General features: G+C 32.1%; 1 protein-coding gene across 4 annotated transcripts in view; it reads left to right on the forward strand.

Annotated features, from left to right (window-relative positions):
• Positions 1 to 3,816: 3,816 nt before the first annotated feature.
• The window catches only part of LOC143229520 (prolyl 4-hydroxylase subunit alpha-1-like), a 41,366-nt gene continuing 17,415 nt past the window's right edge, over positions 3,817 to 27,767 (forward strand). The window contains exons 1-9 of one of the 4 annotated variants that reach the window (XM_076461977.1): positions 3,817 to 3,862; positions 5,763 to 5,990; positions 14,714 to 14,865; positions 15,242 to 15,412; positions 15,654 to 15,814; positions 20,519 to 20,570; positions 22,043 to 22,233; positions 25,209 to 25,382; positions 25,923 to 25,993. In XM_076461977.1, coding sequence (XP_076318092.1) covers positions 5,815 to 5,990; positions 14,714 to 14,865; positions 15,242 to 15,412; positions 15,654 to 15,814; positions 20,519 to 20,570; positions 22,043 to 22,233; positions 25,209 to 25,382; positions 25,923 to 25,993 — 1,148 coding nt within the window. In that variant the 5' untranslated portion in view covers positions 3,817 to 3,862; positions 5,763 to 5,814. Of the gene's footprint in view, positions 4,123 to 5,762; positions 5,991 to 14,713; positions 14,866 to 15,241; positions 15,413 to 15,653; positions 15,815 to 20,518; positions 20,571 to 22,042; positions 22,234 to 25,208; positions 25,383 to 25,922; positions 25,994 to 27,767 lie in introns of all 4 variants that reach the window. The other 3 variants (XM_076461978.1, XM_076461976.1, XR_013015915.1) reach the window with 3 other exon arrangements.

Below are 27,767 nucleotides of genomic sequence, written 5' to 3' on the forward strand. Positions count from 1 at the left end.
ATACCCTCCAAATGTTACTTCATATGCTAGTGGAAAAGATTGCTATTTACTTTCAAATAGTACGTTCAATTCTACAGAATTTTTTCTCGTAAGAATTCAGACAATATACGATAGCTCAGTGGTTCTTAACCTGAGTTCAATCGAACCCCAGGGGTTCGGTGAGTCAGTTTCAGGAGTTCGAGGGAGGTTAAGACACACACACTATGTGTGTGTCCGTTCTGTTCACCCCACTCGTATGATTCGTGAGTCATGCTCCACTTGGCCATCATTGGCTGCGGCTGATCACGTCACATCACTTGGCCTTAATATCTGTGCTGCAGGGAACTTCGTGCGCTTAGCAGGCGACTTTTGATTGTAGTAATCGTGCGTTATTTGTGATTTTTTCCTAATCTTTCAATCCCTTCATACCAACTATGTCGAGTAAAAACAGAAAGTAGTCGGACGAATACGTACAATATGGGTTCACGTGTATAATGGAACATGGTGGGAGTCAGCGTCCTCAATGCATGATTTGCAATGCCAAGTTGAGCAATTCTAGTCTAGCACCGTCAAAACTAAGAGAACACTCCCTAAAGCTGCATGAAGATGGGAAATACAAGAACACAACGCTTGCTGAATTCAAGGTAAAAAGAGCCAGGTTCGATGAAAAGGCTACTTTGCCTGTTCTCGGCTTTGTACCCATCGACAAACCGATCCTTACAGCATCGTACAAAGTTGCATACTTGATCGCAAAGGAGGACAAACCACACACCATTGGTGAAACACTCGTAAAACCAGCTGCGTTGAAGATGGCGAATATCATGCTGGGAAAAGCTGCTGAAAATAAGTTATCCCAATTTCCTCTTTCAAATGACACCATCAGCAGCAGAATGTATGACATGAGCGATGACATCTTGGCTTGAATGAGGGTGACTGGTCACATGGGTATTATAACTTTCTCTTTGTAAATCTGACATTACCAAAAAGTAAGGAACATTAAATTTATCCGTCACACCGCGGTACGTTATAATGTGACGGCCAATCCTATTATTCGTTGGTAAAAGAGTAGCCTAAGAGTTGGCGGTGGGTGGTGATGACTAGCTGTCTTTCCTCTAGCCTTACACTGTTAAATTAGGGACGGCTAGCACAGATAGCTTTCGAGTCGCTTTGCGCAAAATTAAAACAAACAAACGAACAAAAAACATTAAATTTATAGCTTGGTAGATGATTTGGCCAGATCAATTGACTATAGTTATTGAAGTAAAAGCGACTGTCCCATCATTTTATAAAATCAAGTACATTCTCCATGTTTCTTTAAGTCTGATATAACAAACACTGTCCATTTGTTCATCTACCATTGCGCCTAATCCCTTTATTTCATTCTAGTGAACTCATTTACTCGAAGATTCAGTATTACTTTAAAATAAATTTCAACATTTCTCGTTACTGAGCGAACCTATCACACATGTTTTAGCACAATAAAAATGGTCTAATACATAGATTTTACCACATACGGTGTTTACAATTTTGTTAAATGGTTTTCAGAACCACCACTACAAAAACTGTTCCAGCACCGCTGTTAACAGGTTGAACAGTTTCAAGACATCAGGTTGTTAAAAGTTTACTTTTTATTTGTTGTATTACGCGTAAAGCTACTCAAGAGCTGTCTGAGATAACCGTCCTCAATTTTTTTTAAGTTAAAAAGTGAATAGCTAGTCAACATCGTTCACCGCTATCTCATGGGCTACTGTTTTACTAATGAGAAGAGGAATTGACCTCCACATTATATATCTCCTAAGGCTGAAAGGGTGAGCATTCTCAATTATGGAATTCAAATGTATACAGCAATATAATAATTTATAAAGTCCACACTGTTGTCATAAAATTAAGCACAATGGGATTAACATCATTTGGGCCCGTGCATCGTAAAAAAGAGAGAGTTTTTGTTTGTTTCTGAATTTCGCGCCAAGCTACACGAGAGCTATCTGCACTAGTCGTCCCTAATTTAGCAGGGCCTGTGGGAGGGAGATCCTAATAAGTAACCAGTTTCAACTAGTTGGGAGATATTGTAATTATATGTGTTTGAATAATATATTTAATCTGAATTAAACTAAGTATACAGATTTTTAAAGAAAATTAAAAATGAAGTAGCAGGTGAAGATGAGTCTTAAATAGTAAGGAGAAAAAAGGGTTTTATCAGTTTCTTTAATTTAATATTAGTCTATTCCATCTATTTCCTAGATATACATATATGTTTAAGACAGCGTGGATTTTTGGATAATAGTATTATCATTGAGTTGTGTATATAGTAAGTGGAGAGATACTGCTATTCATTTACTATAAGCTGTCTTAACTTTCAATCTAAGAGCCACGAGTTCGCACCGTCCCACCAAACATGTTCATCCTTTTAGTTGTGGGAGGGGCGTTAAAATGTAACGGTCTGACTACGAGATATTGATGGGAATAATTAATACATGCCTGCCATTATTACCATTTTACAATAGAGAATTGTCTACAATTGACACTAACTGAAGATTGTTACAAGTATGCCTGGAAAAAAGTTTTATAATTTGTTTTTGTTTGCAGTTAAGTACAAAACTTCAACTACACAAAGGACTATTTGTACTCTCTCCATTAGGGATATCGAAATTCCGTTTCTAGCGTTGTAAATCCGCAGACAAATCACTGTATCGCTGTTTTATAATGTACAATAATGAAAAAATGTCAAAACGTCTTATCAAATAATTATCTGAAAACTTAATGCAGTGAAATACTCATTGCAGATGCATGAACATTTGGTTGAAGTCAAATACTTTCGAAATAATAAAATATAACAATCAATCTTTAATAGAGTAATGTAATGGAAACACAATTGTAGTAGAAAACAGAGTACTTCCAAACAGATTAGTTATTTATAATTCGCAGCTTGTAAAAAAACTCGTTAGACCAACATTTCACATTTAATCATTAATATGTAGCAACACTTTGTGACAGACTAAAATAAAACCACTACTATCAGAGTCATACAAAAACAACTTATTAATGAATAAAAGAAATCAATATTAAAAGTTTTCAAATTGCTAATTTCATCACTTAGAGGCTTAGAAAATAGTTAGAAATCCCGTGCCTGGCCAGAATTAGACAGAAGCTTTAAGACACAATACCACATAAATTTCAATGTTATTAATTTCGATAAAAAAAAATAGGAAATAGAACCAGAAAAAAAAAAAATTTCAATAAACTACAAACAATCTTCTAAAATTAAATCATGTCTCGTGATCAGAAATAATATCGAGCAATAATTCTAATTACATCTCGTGAACCAACGAGTTTAAGATAATATCATACTACATCTGTTATGATAAGAGAAAAATAAAGATTATTTCAAAAGTTAAGACTTTAAATGCTTGTAAAGAAACATTTTTCTTCCTGAAAGTGTGTTGAAGAGCTTGTTATTCCGCATGACAATATTTATATTTTTATTGACTCATTTCATTATATATCATGTTTAATTATTTTTAAATCAAAATGTTATTAATTAAATATGTTTCTGGAAATAATGAAACTAAAAGCACAAATAGAGTTTTACGAGCTGCAAAACGAAAACATTACTCTATAATAATCATTACGAAAACATAAAATAAATTTAATGAAGACATGAAATATTTCTTTTTTAATAGTTTTGCAGTTTTCTGTATGAAACTATAGAGAAATACCTTGCCATTAAGAATAAAAATATTCTTGATGATTATTTTACAATTATATACTCTTAAGTTTATATTACCAAAGACAACCGGCAGAGGGTACTGAGATATATAAACAATTTTTTGGGAATCTCGGAATCGTACTATAGTTGTTGTGAACGTGTTTGTAGTAACGTGTAGTAATACGTGCTGATGTATAGACTGGCTTAAACTTCAAGATTTAATCGAGCTTGTATCGTAAAACTAGTTTTACTCATTTATCTGTTAATATTAAAATATATTTATTTTTAAGGGTACCAAATTAATAACTAGAACTAGCAGAAATTATATTTTAAGAAATATTTAAGATAGTTAACTTGGCGTGTGAAAGTTTATATTATTCGGCGCCGTGGTTCGTAACGTAAGTACGAGTAGTGCGACTCTACGAGAAATCTGTCACGTATGTCTATTCAAAAAATATAATAATTATTTTTTTTTATAAAATAACCAGCTGAAATACTCGTCAAACTGACAATGAATGTTTAAACTTAATTAAAATAAGTTTACCAGAAATTATATATTGCAAAATAATAGCTTGAACATAAATAAACTTGATCTCAAAATTTTTAAATTGAAACAATTAACACAGCTTTTTCATAAACAACGTTTGTAGTTTGTTTTCTGTCTACCAGTACCAAAAAATAGTTTGAGGTGGTCCCAGTCTTGTAGGCCCTACATGTGTGTGTGTGTGTGTATAGTTTATGACTTTATGGTATAAAGTTGTCAGAATCAAAAGTAATTATTCACTAAGCCTGCAACTTACAAGCCTGTGTATTTTATACTATCTAATATTAAGTAATATCATATTATTAGTAATGATTTGTTACTTAATAAAGTAAAATATAAATAAAGAAGTACACTTTTATTAATAATTATTATAATGTCTGTTATTAATATAAACAGTAATGCAATATAGCATAAGTTTTCATCATTTCAGTTAGTGTCCAAAATAAATCTTTGTATAGTTGTTAAAAGTAAGAGAAAACTAAATTTAGTACTAGTAACAGAATTTTAGGGTCTGTTGATAGACATTAATTATATATCTGCAGTTTACATAGCATTATCACATCAAAAAAGACATTTGTATATACTTTTTTATTGTTAAATAATTATTTTAAATGTATAGCTTACTATTTTAACAAGCAAATGGAACATGGAAGTTAACACTACAAGATATATAGAGTTTAAGTTTAGTTTACAAATACATGTACTTTAATCATACCAACAACAACAAAAATTGCAGGAGCAGCATTCAGATCCACTCTGGCTCCATTGTTTGTTCTTTTATGTTGGCACCATTTAATAATCTAGTTATGAGTATATATCTAAGTTGTAGCTTTGTCTTGCAGGTACGTTAATATTCAGTGAACAAAAGAAAGTGTAAAAATTACATCTACTGCTTAAAGGAGAGTTATAAAATTCAGCAAAGCTTCTTTATTTTAATGATAATAAACATTGGGTTTGATATTTTGTGATAAGAAATTCAATCAGAATATCTCAGGTTTCATGATGTAGAACATTTACTTGTATATATTAATGAAAGTACTGATATTGTGTTTAAAACTAAAAATTGTAATATATATGAAATAATGTGAGTTTATACCTTCCCTGTCAGTTGATGGGTATTTTAGCTTCTAACTTATAAATATTACATTAAATCATTAGATGGATACCTTGTTCTTAGTAGATTTATTTTTAGAAATTTAGATTATTAATTTGTTAATTAGTTTTTGATGGATTAATACAAAGAAGTGTTATTATAATATATCATTTTTTTTTTTTAGAATTATACCTTTGATAGTTTTATAGATTTGTGTGTGTGTGTATGTGTGAATTTTTTGAGTTATAGGTGTAGATGTGATTTAAAAAGTTTGGTTGTAGGGTCTGAAGGACAAAGATACCTTAATTTCCCAATCAGTATAATGTTACTTTGCTACAGAACCTAAACTGATTACTATTGTATCATATATCAATATATATATATATATATATATATATATATATATATATATATATATGTGTGTGTGTTTTGTTTTACAGGTCACTCATTTCAGATTGTGATATATTCACATTTAAACTACTTTGTGACATCATGCTTTTGCTTATGTCCATCAGTATATATATCAGTATGCTGGTTTTGCCAGCAAAAACTGACATGTTCACTGCCATAATAGATCTTCAGAAACTTCTTTATACAGAAGCTGAAATTATCAAAACATTGGAACTATACTTGAAAGCAGAAGAGCAAAGACTGCAAAAAGTTAGGCAGTAAGTTGGAGTTCTTGTAAACCTGAGTTGTTCAATCATATGGAGCAGTTCTGTAAATTACAAATTATTAATTTTTTATGTTAGATTATATTACTTACATTAGTTTGCTGGTAGTATATTAGTTGTATATCTCAAAGATTTGATACTTTTATGAAATTTGTTCTTGTAAAACTAGTGCTTGTTATGTCTGATTTGAAATGTAGTTCAGTTACCTGATGAAGTCAAAATATTCTATGTGAAGTTGTTAAGCCATAAAGTTAAGCATAGATCTGGTAGAGGGAAATCTTAATAGTGCACCCAGATATCATGAAACAACTTTTCAAGAACCTGTATTATTATATACAGTAATTGAAGTAATTATACAATAAACATCACAGAAAAATACAAAGGAAAATCAAACAGTTTATACAGTGCAGTAATTCCATACATGTAAGTTGTTTGCTTCACACAGAATAGTACACTTTGTTTTCATGTTACTACCACCAATTTATCAGTGTACAGTTGTGGAACAGTTTCAAGTTTTTTACCTCAGCTTTCCAATAAGCCTATACAGTTTCTATAATTTTCATATTGATACTTTCTGCAGGCCAAGCCATGGTTTTGGGTAATTCATCAGCCTCTTTACCATCAGGATATCATTTCACTATATTTATTGTACATCTTTGATCCTTGTGTTGTTTAAAGATGATTATATTGCCCCTAAGAGTATGGCTTGATAAATTAGCATATGGTTGTGATTTCCAGCACTCAGAATGCCATTAGTTTAGTGTAGATCACTGAGACTGTTTGTAGCCCCATACTTGTATTGGGTTTCCATCATGTTTCACCATAGATAATGTACATTGATTATAATACTGTTCTCTTTTCAGCAGTTATACTTTCACTGATTATTGATGAACAGTTTTAATTTGTTCACCTGGAAAGAGCAAATGGCACCCAGCTATGCTCTTTCCACTGTTTGTGGTTTGATGTTCACATCAAAATTGTGATTTAGCTTGCTGTTCTTAGTAATAGTTTTTGATACCAATTGCTTTTGTGTATCTTACTGTTCTCAAGTTAACAGTCACTCCTGTACTTATAGCAAGATCTGTATACTTAATCACTGTTTATCTTGTAAATATTATATTATAAATTTCTTAACTTTTGGAGAATTGCTGTCTTCTACCTTCTGTTATCAACAGTGTCAATTTTGCATTCCTTCTCACCTCAATGTGGATTCCTGTACATGGTGAAGAGATCTCACAGGTAAGGTTCGTTGTTTCAGTTTACTTCCTCTGGGATTTAAACATCCACCCATGTTTCTGCCCATGGAGGGGAGGAGGGGATCCTGGTGGTAGAGGGGTCCAACCCTAACACATTACTTTGGCTTTTAATTCCTGTAGATGAGTGGCCTTGGGGTGGCCCTCCTTGAGTTAGTCAGCTGGTCCACTTGGGCTAGGGTCAACCAAGTCCCAGTGTTGGAGGTTCTCAACAGGTGTTGTGGACATTGTATCTGATGCTGGTGTTAGAGTATAGTGCTCTGTAACCCTGGCATTGCTGCAGTGTCCTTGTATGGCATTGTAGTGCATCTCCTCATAGGGGTCCATGGTGGGTGGGGTCAGTAGGCACCGAAATATTTTTTTTTATCATGGATCCTCCAAATAAAAACTTAAATAAAATAGTGAAAAAACAGTCTGTAGGTAAACGACCACATCTTGAAGATTTTGAGCAGCAATCTTCAACATCTGTAACACCTGTTGTATCTCATTTTCTTACACTTCATTCTTTTTCAAACAAATCTTTAGGGCAAATGTCTTTCTTTTTCATTCAGAAGGGACTTCCTGGCTCTCCAAAGTTAGTAAAGAAGCCTTGATCTGGTGACATACTGGTGGAAACATCCACATCTCAACACAGTGAACTTCTCTTGCATTCAGAGGCAATTGGGGATATACCTATTGAGGTTATACCTCATGCTACTTTGAATTCATCATGAGGAGTTATTATTGAGAGGGATTTGAAGAACATCCCCAAGTCAGAGATTCTCACTGGTTTTTCCACCCAAGGGATATCTGCAGTGAGGCATATCTTCACTCGAAAAGATGGAGTTACGATACTGACCAGTATCCTCATTCTGACATTTACATCATCATGTCCACCTGCCACCATCAAGACAGGTTATCTTAATTGCAGGCAACAGCTACACATTCCAAACCCCCTCAGATGTTTCCAGTGTCAGTGGTTCAGTCACTCGAAGATGTCATGTCGTGGTTCCTTGGCGTGTACTCATTTTAGTAGCAAGGACCACAATGCCTATAAATGTTAAATGGACCCTCATTGCATCAATTGCAATGGCTCTCACCTTGTTAGCCATTAAGACTAGGGTAGAGTGATCACCTCTTTCCTTTTGAGCTGATTGTCTCTGTGACTACAATCATCACTTAACACTGGTGGAACTCAAATTGGCCCTTCATTGGTTAGACCTGATGATGGACACTATGAAATGCTGTGCTATCTATCTCCTGCTTTTCTTGCTATTCTGACTGTTTTTAACCAAATCTAGCAGGATAATGTTTCCTGATGCCTGGCACCACACTATTGTCCTACATTTCTCTAAGCCTGGGAAGGATCCCAAGCTTCTTTCAAACTACTGTCCAGTTGCTTTGATGAGCTGTCTCTGTAAGACCTTAGGATGGTTAATGCTCATCTTGTTTGATTCCTTGAATCAAACAATCTCCTATCACCTATCCAGTGGGGGTTCCAACTACAGTGCTCCACCATAGACCACCTGATTTGACTTGAAACCTCAATCAGAGAAGCTTTTCTGAAATGACATCTTGTACCGATATTCTTTGACTTTGAGGAGGCTTATGATACAACATGGAGGTATGGCATTTTGGGAGACCTCCGTGTATATGGGTGACCTGGCCCTTTGACCATTTTTATTAAAAATTTTTTAATGGACAGGATATTTCAAGTTTGTGTTGGTTTGACACTTTCAGGTTCTTTTCTACAGAAACTTGGAGTCCCTCAGGGCTGTGTTTTTTGTGTCACACTTTTCAATGTAAAGATTAATGCCATCACTGAACAACTCCCTCTTACTGTTGCAAACAGGCTCTATGTTGATGATTTTCACATCTCATGTCAGTCATTGAACCTGAAGTATATTGAGCAGCAGCTACAGACTGCCCTCAATCGTTTACTGAAGTGGACCACAGCATGTGGCTTTAAATTCTCTTTCTGTAAAACCATTTTCATGCACTTTTGCTGCCAATGGGGTATTCACCCTAATCCTGAACTCTGTATTGGTGAACTTGTTCTGCCTGTGGTCCCTAAGACAAAGTTCTTGGGACTTATCTTTGAATGTAAGCTGACCTTTATACCACACATCAAGCAGCTACGGGTCAAATGTTGAAGAGCACTGAACATCCTCCATGTTCTCTCTTCCACCACGTGGGGAGTGGATTGATGTTCCATGCTAAAGACATATCGTGCTCTTATTCAACTATGGATCACTAGACTATGGCTCTGCCAGGACCTCGGCCTTAAAGATGCAGGATCCCATTCATCATCAAGGACTTCTGCTCTGCTCTGGGGCTTTCTGTACATCCCCAGTTCAGAACTTATACATGGAGTCTCATGAACCTTCTTTGCACCTTTGCCATTTGCAACTGTTTTTACTATATGCTTCAAAACTTCTTTCCTTACCAAAGCATCCCACCTGGGGTTGTGTTTTCCTTCCTCGATGAGCCATACCTTTTCAGAACAGACGATCTGCCATTGTTCCTTTTGGCCTTCGTATCCAGGTGCATTTGGATGAATTGGGTCTGTCCTTGGATAACATTGCTGTATCTACTGGTCAGCCTATCCCACCATGGCTTCTTGCAGTCTCCAAATGTGACCCATCTTTAAGTCATCTGAGAAAAGCAGACACTCCTGATTGGAAATACTGTCTATTATTCTCTGAACACCTTTTGAACCATCCTTCCATTCCAATTTATACAGATGGTTTGAAATTAGGTGATTGTGTGGGCTCTGCCATGGTTTGTTGTGGTTCAGTGGTTGTGTGCAGAATCCCCTTCACAGCTTCTGTGTTCATTGCTTAACTGTATGCCATTTCTCTTGCCATGGATCACATAGAAGCTAGCCATTACTTAAATTGCACTATTTATACTGACTCACTTAGTTCTCTACTGGTCTGGAATTGCTTCATATTAGTTCACACCCTGTTCTTGCTGATATTCAAAATTAACTGGCCCATTTCTTTTTAACATCTACTTCTATCCAGCATTTCTGGATACTGGGCCATGTTGGTATTCGCGGGAACAAAATCACTGACACCGCAGCTAAATCTATCTGTTCTGGCACTATCACTACTGTGCCTGTTTCATACGTGGACTATGGTCCTGTATTTAAAACTTGGCTCCGTGACAGTTGGCAGTCGACTTGGAGTGAGCAACATGAAAAGAATCAAAGTCCATCTTGTTTGATTTGAAATTAGAAAATGGCTGTAATGTCAAATAACTCGAAACCAGGACTGGAAAGGCCAACTTCAAGTGACTGACGGTGGTTTTTGGACTTATCTGTTAGTCTTTCTGGCGAGTTATGATAATTACAGTTATGAAACAGGAAGTTCATTACAACTTGTATTACTGTAGTTTTTCTCTTACTGCTGTAGACTAGATGTAAGTATTGGTTTTATGCTATTTCTGTTTTTTTTTTATTAAACTTTGTTTTGTTTTACCTTAATTTCCTTTTATGAACTTTACTAAATTTAATTTTAACTTTTTACTGGATGTTTGGCACAGATAGCCGAGCTGCTTTGTGCCATAAAACACCAAACCAACCAACTACATTCCCTCTTCAGTGTCTTACATTTATCTCCTACTGAAGTTTGATGTCTCTCCATATAATTTACATAAAGTATTATTGTCCAGTCAAAACTACACCCTAATTTATGTGATAGTTTAGTCTTAGTAAGCATGACTGAATATACTGTGTTATTAGTAGACATAATATTACTGACAAATTTTGTAGGGCTTGTATCTGTGGTGCTTTCTGAGTATGTGGTAATGAATCACACAATAAATATTCAGCATTGGCTCTACTCTGGTGCATTTCATTTTTACTCTATAAATGATTGACATTCCTGTTATATTTGCCTTGATACCTTTTCTGTCACTGTTTCATTATTACTTCCAGTGGTTCTTGTATATAAATTGAAATTATTTCACTGATATAAGAATTTTCACTTTTACTTCCTTCAGTAGTTGAATTTACATTGTGTGAAAACTTTCTGATTGGAGAACTGACTGCTGTATGAGTATTTTTTTATTTGCAATCTAAATTTTAATGTTTACTGAAATGTTTGTTTATAAAACAATATGCAGTGTACATGTGTGTAACTCAAGTAAAATATAAACCTTGCTCAACTTACTGACAAGACAATTCAATAACAACTAAAGTATATTGAGTACAAAATTATGGAAGTATTAGTTAACAAAACTTACCAGTGAAACATTCAAAACACTCCATTTTGGTATAAATTGTCAAAATGTGTATATTTACTGTCCAGTATGCTCGTTGTCATTATGTACTAGTGTAATAACTACTATGTATTGTATATCTGTCTTAAAAACTTTATTTTTGCAGAATATATCTGTCTCGTTAAACTTTTTCTTTCATTTTCTGCTGTAATTGTGCAGTGTGAACAGATTTACATTGTTTGGTTTATGTTTGGCAATTATCTTGAAGCTCAGCTTGATTGGGCATTTTAAAATTGTCAAATAAATACAAACTTTGGTAAGTTTTTTCAACAGTTGTTGTTGACCTATAGTTAACTCATGCTTATAAGAAGTTGCTTGTAGGTCATGTGCATGCTTTTTTTTAAGTTAGGTTTACTCCCAGTGGTCTTAGTGTATGATATGTTATTCATCAAAACACCCCCTGACATTTCTCTCAAGGTCATCAACCTCCTCACTGTCTCTGCTAGTGAAATTAAATGTTTCTACCACTACTGTATGCTGTGTAGAACCAAGACACATTACTTTATCCAAGTGATAACATAAATTCTTTTGTTTATTTTGTTGCTTTTCATAAATATATCATTTAAGTGTTTATACTGTCTAGAAATTTAGCTGTGGGGGAAATAACTTACAATTCTGTACGCTATATGAAATAAAATAAATTTTCAGTTAAAGAAGTTAAGGTTCTAGTGTTTTAATTACATGCAAAATTTAAATAGTTTATGTTGTAACTTTAGATTAACTCTTATTGAAGTTTAATTACAATTTTTAATCTTTCTTTTAGCCAAATATTTATGAAATTGCCAAGTATTATGTATACATTGCACATGTAATATTTGTAACATTACAAACTTGTTGAAAAGAACCACAGTTAGCTGCTTAAACAAAAAATAATAATTTATTTCTATGATTATCCACTATTTTGTAACTTCAAGAAATAATGTTTACATCTTTCATTTCTTTTATAATGTTGAGTCTTTGAGTCTGTAAGATATCAGAATCTTCAATTTTATTTTGCTAGCTTGTGTTTGTGCTTTTTTATATATTAAGTAACTGCATTTACATTAATTGTATTTTGTATTATGGAAATTAATTTTCAGAGTTTCAAATGAAATCTCAAATTTATATTGGGTAGTTTATGTAAGATATTAATATAGATATATTGAATATCTTTGGATATGTCTGTCATTCACTATCTATGTCAGATGTGTGTGTTTGAATAAAAATTATATAATTAATTTTTTATTCATACTTGGTAATTTTGAGATATGGAACATAGGGTTTAAACTTCCAAATAATCAAGCAGCAGGTATTCCATTGAATATTTTCTTATTTTCTAGTTTATTTATACTAGCTAAGGTTATTTGTTGAGGAAGCAAAACTTACACAAAAGGCAATGTTAATGTTCTCCTCCTGTTTTGTTATTAAATTCCTAATTACTTCATTAGATGCTAATGGCATACTCTGCTCTGTAGAAGATAATAATTGACTTATTTAACTGATTAAGTACTTGTGTCTTTAAGTTAAAATCCAAAAGTTTATAAAAAATAGGGAATGTGCTTTATTTCAGGAGCTGTTTTATTCCATTTCTTAGACAAAAATCATGAAACAAAACAGCCTATTTACACCATTGGATAGTTTCTAGTTATCAAGCAAATATTATGGTAATCGAGTCAACCAACTCATGGTTATGAATGTTAACCCACACACATAATGGATCTTCTTTACAGTAAGATGCTACTTTAATTTAAGTATGGAAGTATTTAATTGTTGTATATATAAGATGTTTATTATACTTGAAATAAACAACCTTATAACAACAGAATGTTGTCTTAATGAGACTCTTTACGTTTTGCTTTACGGTTTTTATGAAGTGAAACATTAAGTGCTTCAGTTAATAAAAACAGTATTTTGGTGTCATATGGTAATTTATTTCAAGTATTAATATGTATTCTACATACCAAAATGTACTATACAAATTAAATAGATGTTCATTATAACTAAAATGAGACCCTACCATAAAAGTCCAGCATGGGACATGTTAAACCACTAATAGATGCATTTTTATTAATTTGTTGCCAGCATTTATACAATCTAAAGTACACTACCAGATATAATTATTAAATATTTAAATACAGGTAACTTTATCACTCTGAATACTATAATGAAGACTTGATGCTGATATTTTTCAGCAACAGAGTAACTTGTGTTCTTAGAATATTTCAGTCCAAAAGTCTGGATTTCTTATTTCTACATTAGTTGCCATGAAAAAATTAATGTTGCTCTATTTCTTAGCACACAATTGTAAATGTATATTTATATTAAGTTATTTATTTAACTTAAAATATTTCTTTAAGAACACTTATTCTATGTTTGATTGAGTTTATATTGGTACTTTTAACCCATCTAATGCAACTGTTCTAAATGTGTGTGGAATTTTTGCTAGCTGTACATCTTATATGGCACCTAAGCATTTAACTGCCAGAAGTGAACCATACTGTATGATGAAACAGCAGTCAGTGGGTTATGATAAGGTTAAAAACAATTCTGTTTTTGGTTAAATGAAGAGCTAAACCATGTTATTTCTTTTTATATACGTATAAAGTTAGTTGCAATTTTGTTTTCTCTGTATTACAACAAGGAAATAGGTGTGACTTAATGGTGAGCATACTTGGTCAGTGAATGCATGTATTGGTTATTCACAGCCCATTACTACAAAAACATACTACACATTTTAGAAACATACATTTACTATCATGGTGATGGTCAAATTACTCATATTTCGTTATTTAGTCACATAAGGATTGGTAATGGACGCTGTTGTTCAGCTACCCTTCCTGTACTGAGCTCAAAATTAAGTGCTACTAACCCTTTGTGTAGTTGAATACATATACTTTGAAACAACCATGCAGGATCTTAAGGTAGTATATACTTAGTATATCATTACCAAAATATTTTAATAATTAATAATTTAAATTTGAAGTAAATATTAACTATAGGATTAAGACATTTTTAAAAGTTTTGTATTTACATTAAACTTTTTTTTTCTATAACTTTTATAAATATAACACTGTTAGAATCTGGCAGTAAAATATTTATTTAATGTTTGTTTTTTGTATTCTTGTTGCTCTTTATTTTTTATTTAGTGAGTAACATAAAAAGTATCATTAATACTTTTTTTGTGCACTGTTAAGTTTCAATGTAAAATCTGTTTTTGTTTAGATTAAGACAGGAATATGGACAGATGTATCAACTTGCTAGTCAGGATGTGGATTCATTCATTGCTAACCCAGTAAATGCATATTTACTAGTTAAAAGACTTACTGCAGACTGGAAAAATGCAGAATCTTTGATACTTGAAGGTGAAGGGAAAAGTAAGAACTGCAGATACTGGTTTACCTTTCTGGAATTTGTCTACAATTCTTACCAGTTGAAGAAATATGTTCTTTAGAAAATATTTTAGTAAACTTTAAGTATTGTCTTATCACTGTATCTTGCATTATTTTTTACTTTTTCATGGTAGAAAATTGAGCATTATGGAATATTTTTATAACTGTTGTTAGTATGTTACTGCATTGATTCTTGCACTTTATCTCCATTTAGTCAGTGTTCGAACTTAGATAATAATTAAAGAAGACAGATTGATGTGGTGATACAAAAATATGGAAGATGGAATTTGTTAGAGAAAGTTGGTAAAGATTGTATTAAAAATGGTAATTTGAAACATGTTTTATTTGGGTTTAATTATAGATTTGATTGAAAATATTACAAGAAACAGAGATGATTTAAAATTTCCTGATGATGAAGACTTAAATGGAGCTGCAGTAGCTCTGCTAAGACTACAAGACACATACAAGATAGATACTTCTGTCTTGGCAAAAGGTTACATTCAAGGAACAAAACATTCGTCTGAGCTGACTGGTAAGTATGATCTTAGTATTAAAAGATTCGAAAGTAATGACAAGAATTTATTGGAAATTGTTTTAACCTTGACTTTTAAGATTTTGGTTAAGGTCTAGACATTTATTTGAACTATCTAAAGTGTTTTTGGCATACATTTCTATAAGCTGTTTAAATTATACATGTTCTATAATGGAAGCTTGTAACACAATCTTAATGGAAAACATATAATTATTATCATAAAGAATGTTTTTCTTTGCAGCTGGAGACTGTTTTGAATTAGGGCGGCAGTCCTATAACAATGAAGATTTCTACCATACAGTTCTATGGATGCAAGAGGCTTTAGAACGTGCAGAAGAAGAAATAGACAAGACTGCAGATGCAGCAGAAATTCTTGAATATCTGGCATATGCTACTTACAAGGTTGATATATTATAGCATACTCTCACTGCACATAGAAAAAAAAGAATTAATTATATCAAAGAAATAAATCAGTTTTCTATAATCTTATCATTTTAGTTACTTGGCACTTAAGCATAAGTGCTTTATATAATAATAACAATAATAATAATCTATAAACTTATTAGCCTTATGTAGACAATTTCCTATTACACCTAAAGCAGGAGGGGTCCTGTCCATCCTTGCCAATAATTGGAACGAATAAATCAGGGTCAGTATGCTTTTTATAAATTTAGGGAACTTTGCTCACCTATTGCACTTTTCTTCAGGACTCTCCAATACATCTTACCTCCCAAATTCTACTAGTGGAGTCCTTACAACACACAGTTTTCAGTTAGTGTGGAGACAGACAGAGGCTTTTCCTTCACTCTTGAAGAAGAGGGTAAAGTTGGGGTCTTTCCGACTTGGGTCCCTGGATGTTTTTCCAGATATCAGTAGGAGTTACATCAGCCTCTACAGGAGCCTGCTTGTAATTCTATTTCAGATTTGACACTATGCAATCTTGTTGGGGTTTGCATGACCCTTATCTTTGATCAGTGTTGGTTTTGTATATTGTTCATGGAAGGAAGTCCACTATCTCCTCATAATTTCGAATATGAGGCAGTCCCATCCTAGGCTCTTGGTTGAGTACAGGTTCCACATCCTGTCCATAATTCCAGGGCATGTGTTATACCCCTTTTTCACTTGGTTGAGAACTGAGGATGAATATTTATACTTTCAGACTTGATGAGTTCTCTCCCTTCAGTTGAGTAAGGCATACATTATCAACCCATAATTTCAAGCCTGTTGTGTTGTCTTCCTGACTTCTTCAGGTTGAGGAAAAGTTTGCTTTGGTGGTGTTTACTTTCTCATTGTGATTCTGTTGTTTGAAATGCTTCACTCCATGGCTACAGGCTGGTATCCAACCATGTGCATTTCTGTCTAACAAGCAGTCCAATTGCCCTAGCCACCATTGTGGGATAAAGACCAAGATCCCTTAATTCCAACCCTGAGTTATGGAAAAATGGCTATCAGGTTGGGGCAATCTTATAGTGAAAATCACTTGTACTGTTTCCACCCTTGATTCAAGAGCTGTGTTTTAGGTGAAGAGCAAACCTATTTTTTTAGATATGGTGCAGTTCTTCCACTTAGGTGCTACTAACTTGGTACACTTTTGATCTATGCATATGCTTTCTGTATGGATAATGCCCTCACTGACCCTTCCATCTTCTCTGTGTGGAATGTTAGCTATAGTGTCAGCAGATGCTAAATATATTTCAGAAATTAACATTTTCCTAAATTGAAAATGTATTTCCAGTAATATCCAAATGTGACCTATCTTTAACCCTTTCGGAGTGGTTGGCGACCACAGTTGACTTGAAGGCTCAGCGCGGCAGGCGACCTTCCTTTATTCCTGTTGTTCTTATGTATTGAATTTAACATATATAGTGTTGGGTACAACCACTGAATATTTCAGGGATTTTTGTTGAGCTATTGCCGAGATATCATGCTTTTAGTACTAATACCATAATTAGTTGAAGTATCAAACATATATATTCAGCACCATGCCAAACATTAAAAGTTATTCAGCATTGAAAGGGTTAAGTCATCTGAGAAAATTGAGAAATCTGAGACATTCCTGATTGGAAATACTGTCTGTTATTTGCTGAACATTTGTCGAACCATCCTTCCATTCCTATTTATATAGATGGTTTGAAATCAGCTGACTGTGCGGGCTCTCTCATGATTTGTTGTGGTTCAGTGCAGAATCCCCTCTACAGCTCCTGTGTTTACTGCTGAATTGTACATTATTTCTCTTGCCCTGGATTACGTAGAAGCAAAGCAGTACTCAAATTGCACTATTTATACTGACTTGCTCAGTTCTCTGCTGGCCCTGGAATCACTTCATGTTAATTCACATGCTGTTCTCATTAATATTCAAAACTAACTGGCATATTTCTCTTTAACATCTACTTCTATCCAGTTTTTCTGGATAACAGGCCAGGTTGGTATTCAAGAGAATGAGCTCTGATACTGCAGCTAAATGTGTCTGTTTCATACATAAACCATGGTCCTGTTTTCAATGCTCAACTCCATGCCAGTTGGCAGTCGAGTTGGAGTAAGCAACGTGAAAACAAACTTTTCCAATTAAAACCCTCTATTGGACTTTGGCTGTCTTGCTTTCGTAAGGATCAGAAAGAGGAAGTTGTTGTAACTAGACTACACATTGGTCACAGTTTTTTAACTCATTGTTTTCTTTTATCTGGGACTAATGCACCACTGTGTTGTCTGTGTAACACTCAGGTCACAGTAAGCCACATTTCACCTTCTTGCTGTTGTTATGACACTCAACAACGGCATCATTTTAAACATGTTCTATCCCAAGGTTTATCCATAACGTTAGACAGTGTTATTGGTGATGGTGACACTGTCCACCTTAGAAATGTTTTTTAGTTTTTAAAGGCCATTAATCTTTTTAATGCTATTTAAGTTTTTTAATTTATACATTAGACCTTTTTTAATGGGATTCCCTTTTAAGAATCAAAGTCCATCTAGTTCAATATTAAATTAGAAAATGGCTGTAACATCAAATAACTCAATCAGAACTGGAAAGGCCAATTTCAGGTGACTAACACTGATTTTTTGAACTTGCCCGTTAGTCATCCTGGTGAGTTATGATAATTACAATTATGCTTCATAAAGTTCTTTACAGCTTGTATTACTGCAGTTTTTTTCTTACTGCTGTAGACTAGATGTAAAAATTGGACTTAAACTGTTTATGTTTTTAATTTCAAAATTAAACTTTTACTTGTTTTACCTTAATTTCCTTTTATGAATTTTAATAATTTTAGTTTAATTTTAACTTTTTATCAAATGTTTGGTGCAGATAGTCTAGTTGCTTTGTGCCATAAAACCAAACCAATCAACCAATAATACCTCTGCTGACACTGCCCTGCCCTTCCTCCCCACTAAGAGATGGTGTTAGTGATTGGTATTGTATTAAGTCTCAAAAAAGTGACAAGGTGATAAGGTTTTTATATACAGTATCAAGATGGAGTTAGCATTGATATAGGTAGAGAAGGTATTACCAAAGGTTTTTGAGTGGGATATAAAAGACTGGAACAAATGTGAAAAAAATTCAGTGCACAGATGGACAAAGCTGAAACTTCAGAGGTCAGAAAATAGCTGCACTTAAAGTGTAATTAAGTATGATTGAAAATAAATTTTCAGTATAGGAAAATGTTGACTTTTAATTATTCAGTTAATTTAGGTGACACTAATTACTGAAATTGATGTTCATGGGTAATCAATTAAACCATCTAGCTTTACTTGTTATTTGTATTATTTGCTAAGAAGGGGAAGAGATTGGCTTTGGGTTCAAGTTTCAGTTTTGTTTTTTCTTTTGAAATGGTTAGATTCTTTTTCTTAGAACACTTGACTTTATTATTATAACTGTGTTCTATAACTAGCTTTATTTAACTCATAATTCTCTAAAGTCTAGGTTTTATAAAAATCTTGATATAATCTTTTGAAACAATCTTAAAATAAAAATACACCCATTGCCATATAATTTGTGTTACACCTCACTATAACCACATATTACTGTATTATAATTAAAGTAATGATAAGAATTTTTTAATGTAAGAGCATTAAATGTTTAACATTAATATTTATTGCAGTTGGTATGAGATAAATTAAGATTGATGCAGTGTAAGAATATAACACTTGCTTTTCAAATACATAACTTTCATTTAACAAATCAAGAATAATCCTGGAAACAGGAAAAATGAGAATTTAAAAACCTGTAAATAGGGATAATAAGAAGTAATTAAAGTAATTTGGTTAAGTCAAAGTAAAGATTTGTAATGTAAGTAATGTCTACAGTATCTCCAGCCTTGTTTAGTTACTTTTTATATGATCCCTATTTGCAGATATTTACATTCCCAATTTTTTATTAATCTTGTTTGCTGACTTAAGTAATTCTTTTCTCACAGTGTAACATGATGTGGTGGTAAGTTGATACAGATCCCAATGATTTATTGTAGCTCTTGACTATTCAATCACATACAAATTTGTTTGTATTCAATGATAATAAAGTAGTTTAATTAAATTTTGAATGTAGCTCATTAAATCTCATGACATGCAGAAAGAGGTGCCTGTGGTGAGAATGTTAAAGAAAATATTTTCCAAGGTTCTTTTGAAAAATGTTCTTCAGAGTTAAGATAGTACTTTATCTGTGAGGTAGATAATGTCTGTACAATCAGGGTCAGTTGGAACATTTCATAAATGCAACTGATAATTAATATGCTAATAAAGGAAGATCATTTTTTTATTCACATTTGTAAAATGAAGGATTCCAACTGATGCTGACACCAACGACAAAAAAGTTACATCATTAAAATATTTTACCCATTTTGTTTTGTACTCCAAGTTTACAATAATTTTGCTTGTTTATCCTTGAAGCAGTTAACAATACTTTTGTTATCTGTTGATAATCATAAATACAGATACATTTTCCTTCACTGCTTGAAACGTAGAAGCCTTTGTGTTTCCAACATTTGAAATTCCAATAGGACACGTGTTGTCTTTCATTTCACAGATTTTGTTGTTGAATCATTTTCTGATATCTGATATACACAACTGAATCTGTGATGAGATACATATTTAATAAAACTTTTTTTTTTCTAGCAAGGGAATACAAGGCATGCCTTGAAGCTAACAAATGACTTATTGGAATTAGGTGAGTTAAATGGTTGGGATGATACACATAAAAAAAAAGTTTCAGGCTGTAAAAAATGTTGTTTTAGTGATAAACATTATAATTAGTATCTAAATCCTCTTATTTGAAGCTGTAATAAAATTTGTGAACAGGGTTTCTAGCACATGTATGTATATGTAGATTGTTTTTTGACCTTATTCAATAGGTAATCTTTGGAATCATAATGCCAAGTTCACAAAAATAATACATCATAAACTCAGCAGATTATGGGGGCAGTGTGCCTAAAGTGGCACATTTATTTCATATAATATGTTTTGGGAATTTGATACTTTTGGATTGTAAAGCCATAAATTTTAAATTCCACAATTAGTGAAAAATTCTATTCACTTCATAAATAACAGTCTTTTTTTCTTGTTTGTTTTTCAAAATTTGTGTATATATATATATTTTACTGTTATTAGTATAACCACAATTTTCTGGTAGTATTGAAATGATAATCAAAATAAATTGTAAAAGTTACAGTTGCTTAGAATTCTTGAAATTAATGTTGGGGACAAGAGAAATTCTGGTTCAGAAAAATAGGTTCACCCCCACATGTGTTCAGCTGTAGGTTTTCTTCACTATTAGCAGGTACATAATTTACATTTTAAAATATTTTCAGAACCATGTATATATTGCTGTGTGAAGCATCCAGTATTGTCAGTCTTAATATACTAAGTTTTTGCATACTGTGACTTTTGCACTTTATTGGAGAGTCATTTCTTCTGATAATGGATGCATTAAAATATCTGAAATGTAGCTCTAATAAAAAAATTCACCAATTGAAGTGGGTTGTCTAGCTCATTTAAAGAATATGTCCTCTTGACCTTTAAAAATAAAAGATGATTATAATGTATTATGTCTCAGTAGAAATGTAATTCATTGTAATTTTAGCAAGTGCTGTTGCTTTTAAGTTATGTTGAAATATTAGTTTAGATTGAATATATTGTAGCACTTTAGTATTTGCTTTTTGTCACAAATATATGAAAGAAGTCTCTTGGAGACTATTAGATTTACTGTTTTCACAGCTACTTAAATTATAGTGAAATTGTAATATAACAATAACTTGAGTTACAAATTTAAAATCTGGCAAGATAAAAATGGCATCTGCTACTCCTGAAAGACAAGTTTTCAAAAATGTGTCAGATAATTACTTAGAATATGCTTTTTTTAGAGTTGGTTAGTATTTTGATCTGTATTTCTCTGTTGAAAATTTGTTTGAAGTTTTAAATTTCAGAAGTGCAAAGGTTTTTACCATTATTCATATGTTTATGAAAAAAGAATTTTCCTTATTATAAAAGATACAAGAAAACTAATGTAAAATTAAATTATAATTTACAAGTTGTTTTCTAGTGTTTTTAGCATCAGAAAATCAAAAGATGTATTCTTGAACTTATTCTATAAATCATTTAAAGAGGGAAATGCAAAAAAACACACCTTAATTTATATTTCAGTTCCTGATCATCCAAGAGCGGGTGGTAACAAAATTTTTTTTGAGAATTCACTTCAGAAGTCAGAGAAGAAGAAAAAAGGAGATGACGGAGATGTTCCAGTTGAAGAAACTTACATGGAATTCAAACGATCAGTGTATGGTATTCCTGAGAGAGAAAAATATGAAATGCTGTGCAGAGGAGAAGAATTGATGGTGAGATCAGAATGGTTATTTACTCTTCAGCTATTTAATAACATTGTAATTACTTAATAGTAAATTTAATAAACCTGTGATCTTTTAATAGACTTGATAAATAAACAGTATAATGCAAAGTATGCTTCTTAGAACAGCAACCTGTACCATGATTGGTTAGGAACCCTGTCCCCAGTGATCAGCAATATGTTTGTGCACTTACACAGCTAAAATCCATAGTTCAGTTATTTGAGTTGGAAAGAGCACAGACAGTCTGTTATGTAGATTTGTGCTAAGAACGACAAACACAACATACAAGATACGAACTATAATTTTGAACTACATTAGTTTCATTTATTGAGTTTGGTCAATGTTAAAGAATATCACCCATTATGATTTGTTTATGGGGACCTGTCATGTTTTATGTAATGTTAGATTAAATGGTGTTTAATTAGGTTTACTGCTGATAGTAAATATTAGTATACTTAAATCTAGCTTCCATGGTTTCTTTAGCTTTAGGTGCTGTAAATTGTGATAACAATTCAAAACAAAAGATTAGAAAAAAGTGATATATGAAAAAAACTACATTAAAGAGACTTGCATGAAAACATTTTTCATTTCTTTAGTGGTAACTCCTAAATACTGAAGATATTTAATCTGTAATCTGTATATATATAAACACAAAATTTGTGTGTGCGTGTGTGTTTGTTGGTCCACTATCTAACTACTCTTAGGTCACTGGGACATTCTTAACCAAACCTTGTGGAATGATAGTTTGAAACAAGGGACTTGTTGAGGGGATGTTCACAACCCATTTCATTTCCATTATTGTTGTTATTGAGCATTTATTACCTTTGACATAAGCTGATGCCACTATATAAAATAACATACATACAGTGTGGGAAGAGGTCACACAGACATATTAAATATCTCAGAAATTGCACTAGCACTCTGTGGAGGAATTCAAAAAGAAATGCACTATTGCAGTTCTATATAAACTCAGATGAAGTTTCTACTAGAACAGCTACCAAGAAGCTGACATTAAGAGCCATTTTTTGAGTTGTACCCAGTTCCTACTTTGACCTGCAACCTTTCAACTTTGGCCTGTTATACACTTCTGTAGCCTAAGACCATCAATGAATTAATAATGTGAAACACTGCAGTAGGACATTAAGAGCTGAGTATTGAAAGTGGGTAACAGAAAGCACCCCTAACAATATCATTTTGGCCATTATCTCTTCCTAAACATCATGACCATCACACAGTGTATACCATGTTTTAAGTGTGTACATATTCAGTTTATAAAGCTAACACAAAATGTTTGGTGAGGTAATAATGAATACTGTAATAATATGTCACATTACAAATTGCATGAAATCTAGGATTTTTCTGTTATTTATCATACTATCTACCCCCACATTTTATTAAGTTCCTTACTTAGACAAAGGAAGGATATCTCAGCTTGTATATTTATAAAGCTTTTCTTACTAGTTCAGAGAAGTATTTCATAACAAAGTAATGGGACTCAGCTAGATTATGAATAAATAAAAACTTAAAAAAGCTAAAAATTCAGCAAAACCTGTAAACTGCATCTGCAGGTGAGTTACAATGATATTTTCTGTAGGAAAAGTGAGAGAGAGAGGTTTATGTTTTGTAATGAATTTTTATATCAACAGTAGACAAAATCTCATATTAGTGATTTTTGAATACAGGATTTTATGACCATTTGGACAGACAGACAGACAAACTAGAATTTGAGTGTGTCAGCTGTTAAATTACTTCTGTTCAGAAATTGAGAGTAATTAACATTACACTGTTTTAACTTTTGTGTGCTCTGTCATTATTTAAAAACTAGTATTAATGTGGGCAAACAATTTTCGTTTAGTCTTCATTTGTTGAACAGTACAGAATTTCTTTGATGTACAGCGTGTTCTGAACTTGATGTAGATTTAACAGTAAAAACTGAAGCATTAACAGTTATAAGGTGTTTCAGTACAGTTTTCAATGAATCTTATAAGAATTATTTATAGGTGGAATGGATTGTCTGTGGTAAATAACTTAATTAAAAAGGGCAATTTTACATAGGATTAGTATATAAGTAATTTCTAAAATATTCACATTCTTCTCTTCTTGCAAGTGTTTAGAGGCTTTTCTTTGTATAAAAGAATAATTATTTGAACCTGAGCCAGCATTGTGATTCTTCTACAAAAAGTTTCCATCCTTTAATAGTTCTGTTTATATGAAGAATAAAAGTAAACTAGTCATGTAGATCACAAGCTACTTAATGTCAAATAAAAGTCATTAAAGATGATAATTTTAGAAAAGAAATGGACTAGGTATTCTTAATGTTATAAATCGGTACAAGGGAAACTTAAATTCTGTAATTAAGTCTTTACTACAACAGCCATGAAAAGACTCATCAAAAGCCCTTGCTTGAATTATAACCACTTCCTACTTTGACCTGCAACCTTTCAGTTTCAAAATTGTATATTGCTACCATAACATTTTTAACACAATTTTATTCATTAATTACTTGTTTCTGAATTATTCTAATTGTTATAAATAATATTTGTTCTCATACTTTTACTCACTAGGTATTCTTAATGTTATAAATCAATACAAGGGAAAATTAAACCCTTTAATGACTAATTTAGAATGAATTATCATTTGGATACATTCACTGTTAATGATGTTTATGGCTTAATATTATTTTCACTTTTTGTGTGTGTTAACTCTATTCATGATTTATTTTCTTGCATAAAACCAGTTTTTCTAAGTGATTCATGGTTGACTGATATATTTGTAGCTGGTTATAACTATGAACTTTATAATCTTAAGCAACATGATAATGTGAAAATAGAACTTTGTGACTACTTATGCAATCATATTGTTTATGAGTTAATATATTTTTAACACAGTTTTATTTAATAATCCTTTGTTTCTGAAATATTCTTATTGTTATTTATAAAATTTGTTGTCACTTTTTCACCTTCCAGAATAAAACTGAAGAAGGCAAACTGAAGTGCCATTACCACACAAACAATCATCCTTACTACTTACTGCAGCCTGTGAAGGAAGAAGAAGCATTTCTAAGGCCACGTATTGTTATGTATCACAATATTTTATCTGATAAAGAAATAGAAGTTGTTAAAACCCTTGCAATTCCTCGGGTACGAAACTATAATTAAAATTATCTGTAAAATGATTGACTGTTGTATTTGGTTTGAAAATTTAAAAATTTTTAGGAGTTTTGTTTTTATTGATTTGTTTCTTCTAAATATCTACTTTTGAAAAGCTATCCTTGAAGTTAATTTTCAAAATGAGGAACCCTTTTAGTTTCATTTTTTTATTTATCTTTAAAACTTTTTATTAATAAATGAACACAGTGTAAAACTGATCAAAATAGTTCTTTTAAATACTCAGTGTTATATATTTGTTTTTATAATTTAACATTGTGGCTTGTCACTGGTAAAAAGAAATTAGCTTATAAAAATGACAATGTTTTTAAGGAATGTTTATTTTGTTTAGGTAGAAAAGAGTTTGCATATGGTGTTGACAGTGATGAACTGGTAGATATTTGACAGTGAATATATTTTTGTTGTATACTCTGATATTTACTAATTCTTATCAAAAGTTTATTAAAAAGAACTACCAAAATAGAAGCATAAATGCTTCAAACAGTGAATTAATTGTTTCTTTTTTTCTAATAGTTGAAAAGAGCAACTGTTCAAAACTATAAGTCTGGAGAGTTGGAAACAGCAAGTTACCGAATTAGTAAAAGGTAAAACATGCATTGTTATAATATGACCAGCCTCAGAACAAAATATGTATGTAAAATTAATTATAGTATGTGTGCACATGCTCTTTGAGACTGAACTAGAGATATATCTCCACACATAATGTCATTTGACATCTTGTGGCTAGTTTTATAACACTTGTGAAAAGCATTGTTTCAGTCATGGGCACATCAGATCTACACTGTATGTGTAGCACAGTGGGTGCATTCAATTTATTAGTTGTAGATGTGGCCCAAGGGTTTTGCACTGTTGGATATTGTTGGTGATCAGAGTAAGTGCTGATATTGTCTTTTTATGGATGTTGTCAAATGTAGCATGCAATGACATGGAAGGTTAAAAAGTTGGTAAAGCAATTATAAGTGCTATAAATGTTATCTTCACTAGGGATTAATTATGTTGAACATAAGCATGGATAATTAACCTTAAGGTTAGGATCTGGCTTACCATAGTTAAATGCATGACTTTAGTTCTGTGTAACTTTATATTGTTTTAATAGTTACATTACCTGAGAAATCTATTGTATAATAATAAAATATTTTTCAAAGACAAAATTCAAATCTGGTTTCACATTTTTCTAAAAATTGTTAAACCTATTGGCATGATCTTTTCTTTTAGGAAATAACTGTGCAGAATTTTTTCTATTAAAATTGATTTTTTTTACAGAATTGGTAAAAGTAATTGTATATTTAAATGCTGTAAAAATCATTACAATAAAATTTACATAAATGTTTAACATTTAAATCATTAATTGAATGGTCATCAGTAAATATACATGAAAATGGCCAAATTTAAATGTTGCAAAATAAATAACAAAAATTGAAACAAAAACATTGTTTATCAGGAAAGTTGTTGTTATTGTGGGAAAATAGTTGTTACTTTTCTCAGAAGATAGAATTAAACAAGTAATGACAAAACAAATGTTAGCAGGTAAAGTGTAAACAAGTACATCTGCCTTTAGAGCAAGAGATAGCACTAGGTATCTAACAATATCTAACACTAGGTACAGTTCTTAGCATCTTGTTTTAGGCAGTAAATTTGATGGTAACATGTCATCAAACTGACTTAAATATTCTAAGGCATTCATATAGTGCAAAAACCAAAAGAAAAATAGCAGTGATGATGATAGACCAAAATGTATACCTGTGTAGTCATAAACCTGCATTTGTTATGCTATTTATGAAAATGATTTCCAAAATATATAATTTTCAGTCAGAGGTCAAGTACTCATAATAGAATATAACAACTTATGAATAATTTAGCACAGAATTAAGTAGATTACAATACAGGTAGAGTGCATATTTTATTATATGATAATGTGCACATACAACAGAGATAAAAATAATAGTAATGTATCTAATACAAGCTCTTTATGAGAATAGTGGTAAATCACAAGAAGGAGCAAAGTAGGGGTATTAGTTGATATGTTTTCACCAATTTAGCTCTGTTTAGTAAACGATTAACTCCATGACAACATGTTATGTTTCGGTTTTATACCATAAACAAAGTGACATGGCTTTACACAGACTACTTAGTGTGAATGAAAATTATGGGATTTCTTCTTTTTCTCTTTGTTTAGTGAAAACTAGTATTTTTGGTAATATTCCATACATTTTATTGTTTGAAACAATGGCTGTCATGAATATATATTTATTTATTTATAAGATAAGCCTTAAAAATATTTATTGTATCCATTATAATTTCAAGTTATAATCTTAAAGTCATAACAAAAATCATCTGCAGTGATAGCATCCAAAAGCA

The sequence above is a fragment of the Tachypleus tridentatus genome, chromosome 10 (genome assembly GCF_004210375.1).
Source record: "Tachypleus tridentatus isolate NWPU-2018 chromosome 10, ASM421037v1, whole genome shotgun sequence".
Taxonomy (NCBI): Eukaryota; Metazoa; Arthropoda; class Merostomata; order Xiphosura; family Limulidae; genus Tachypleus; species Tachypleus tridentatus.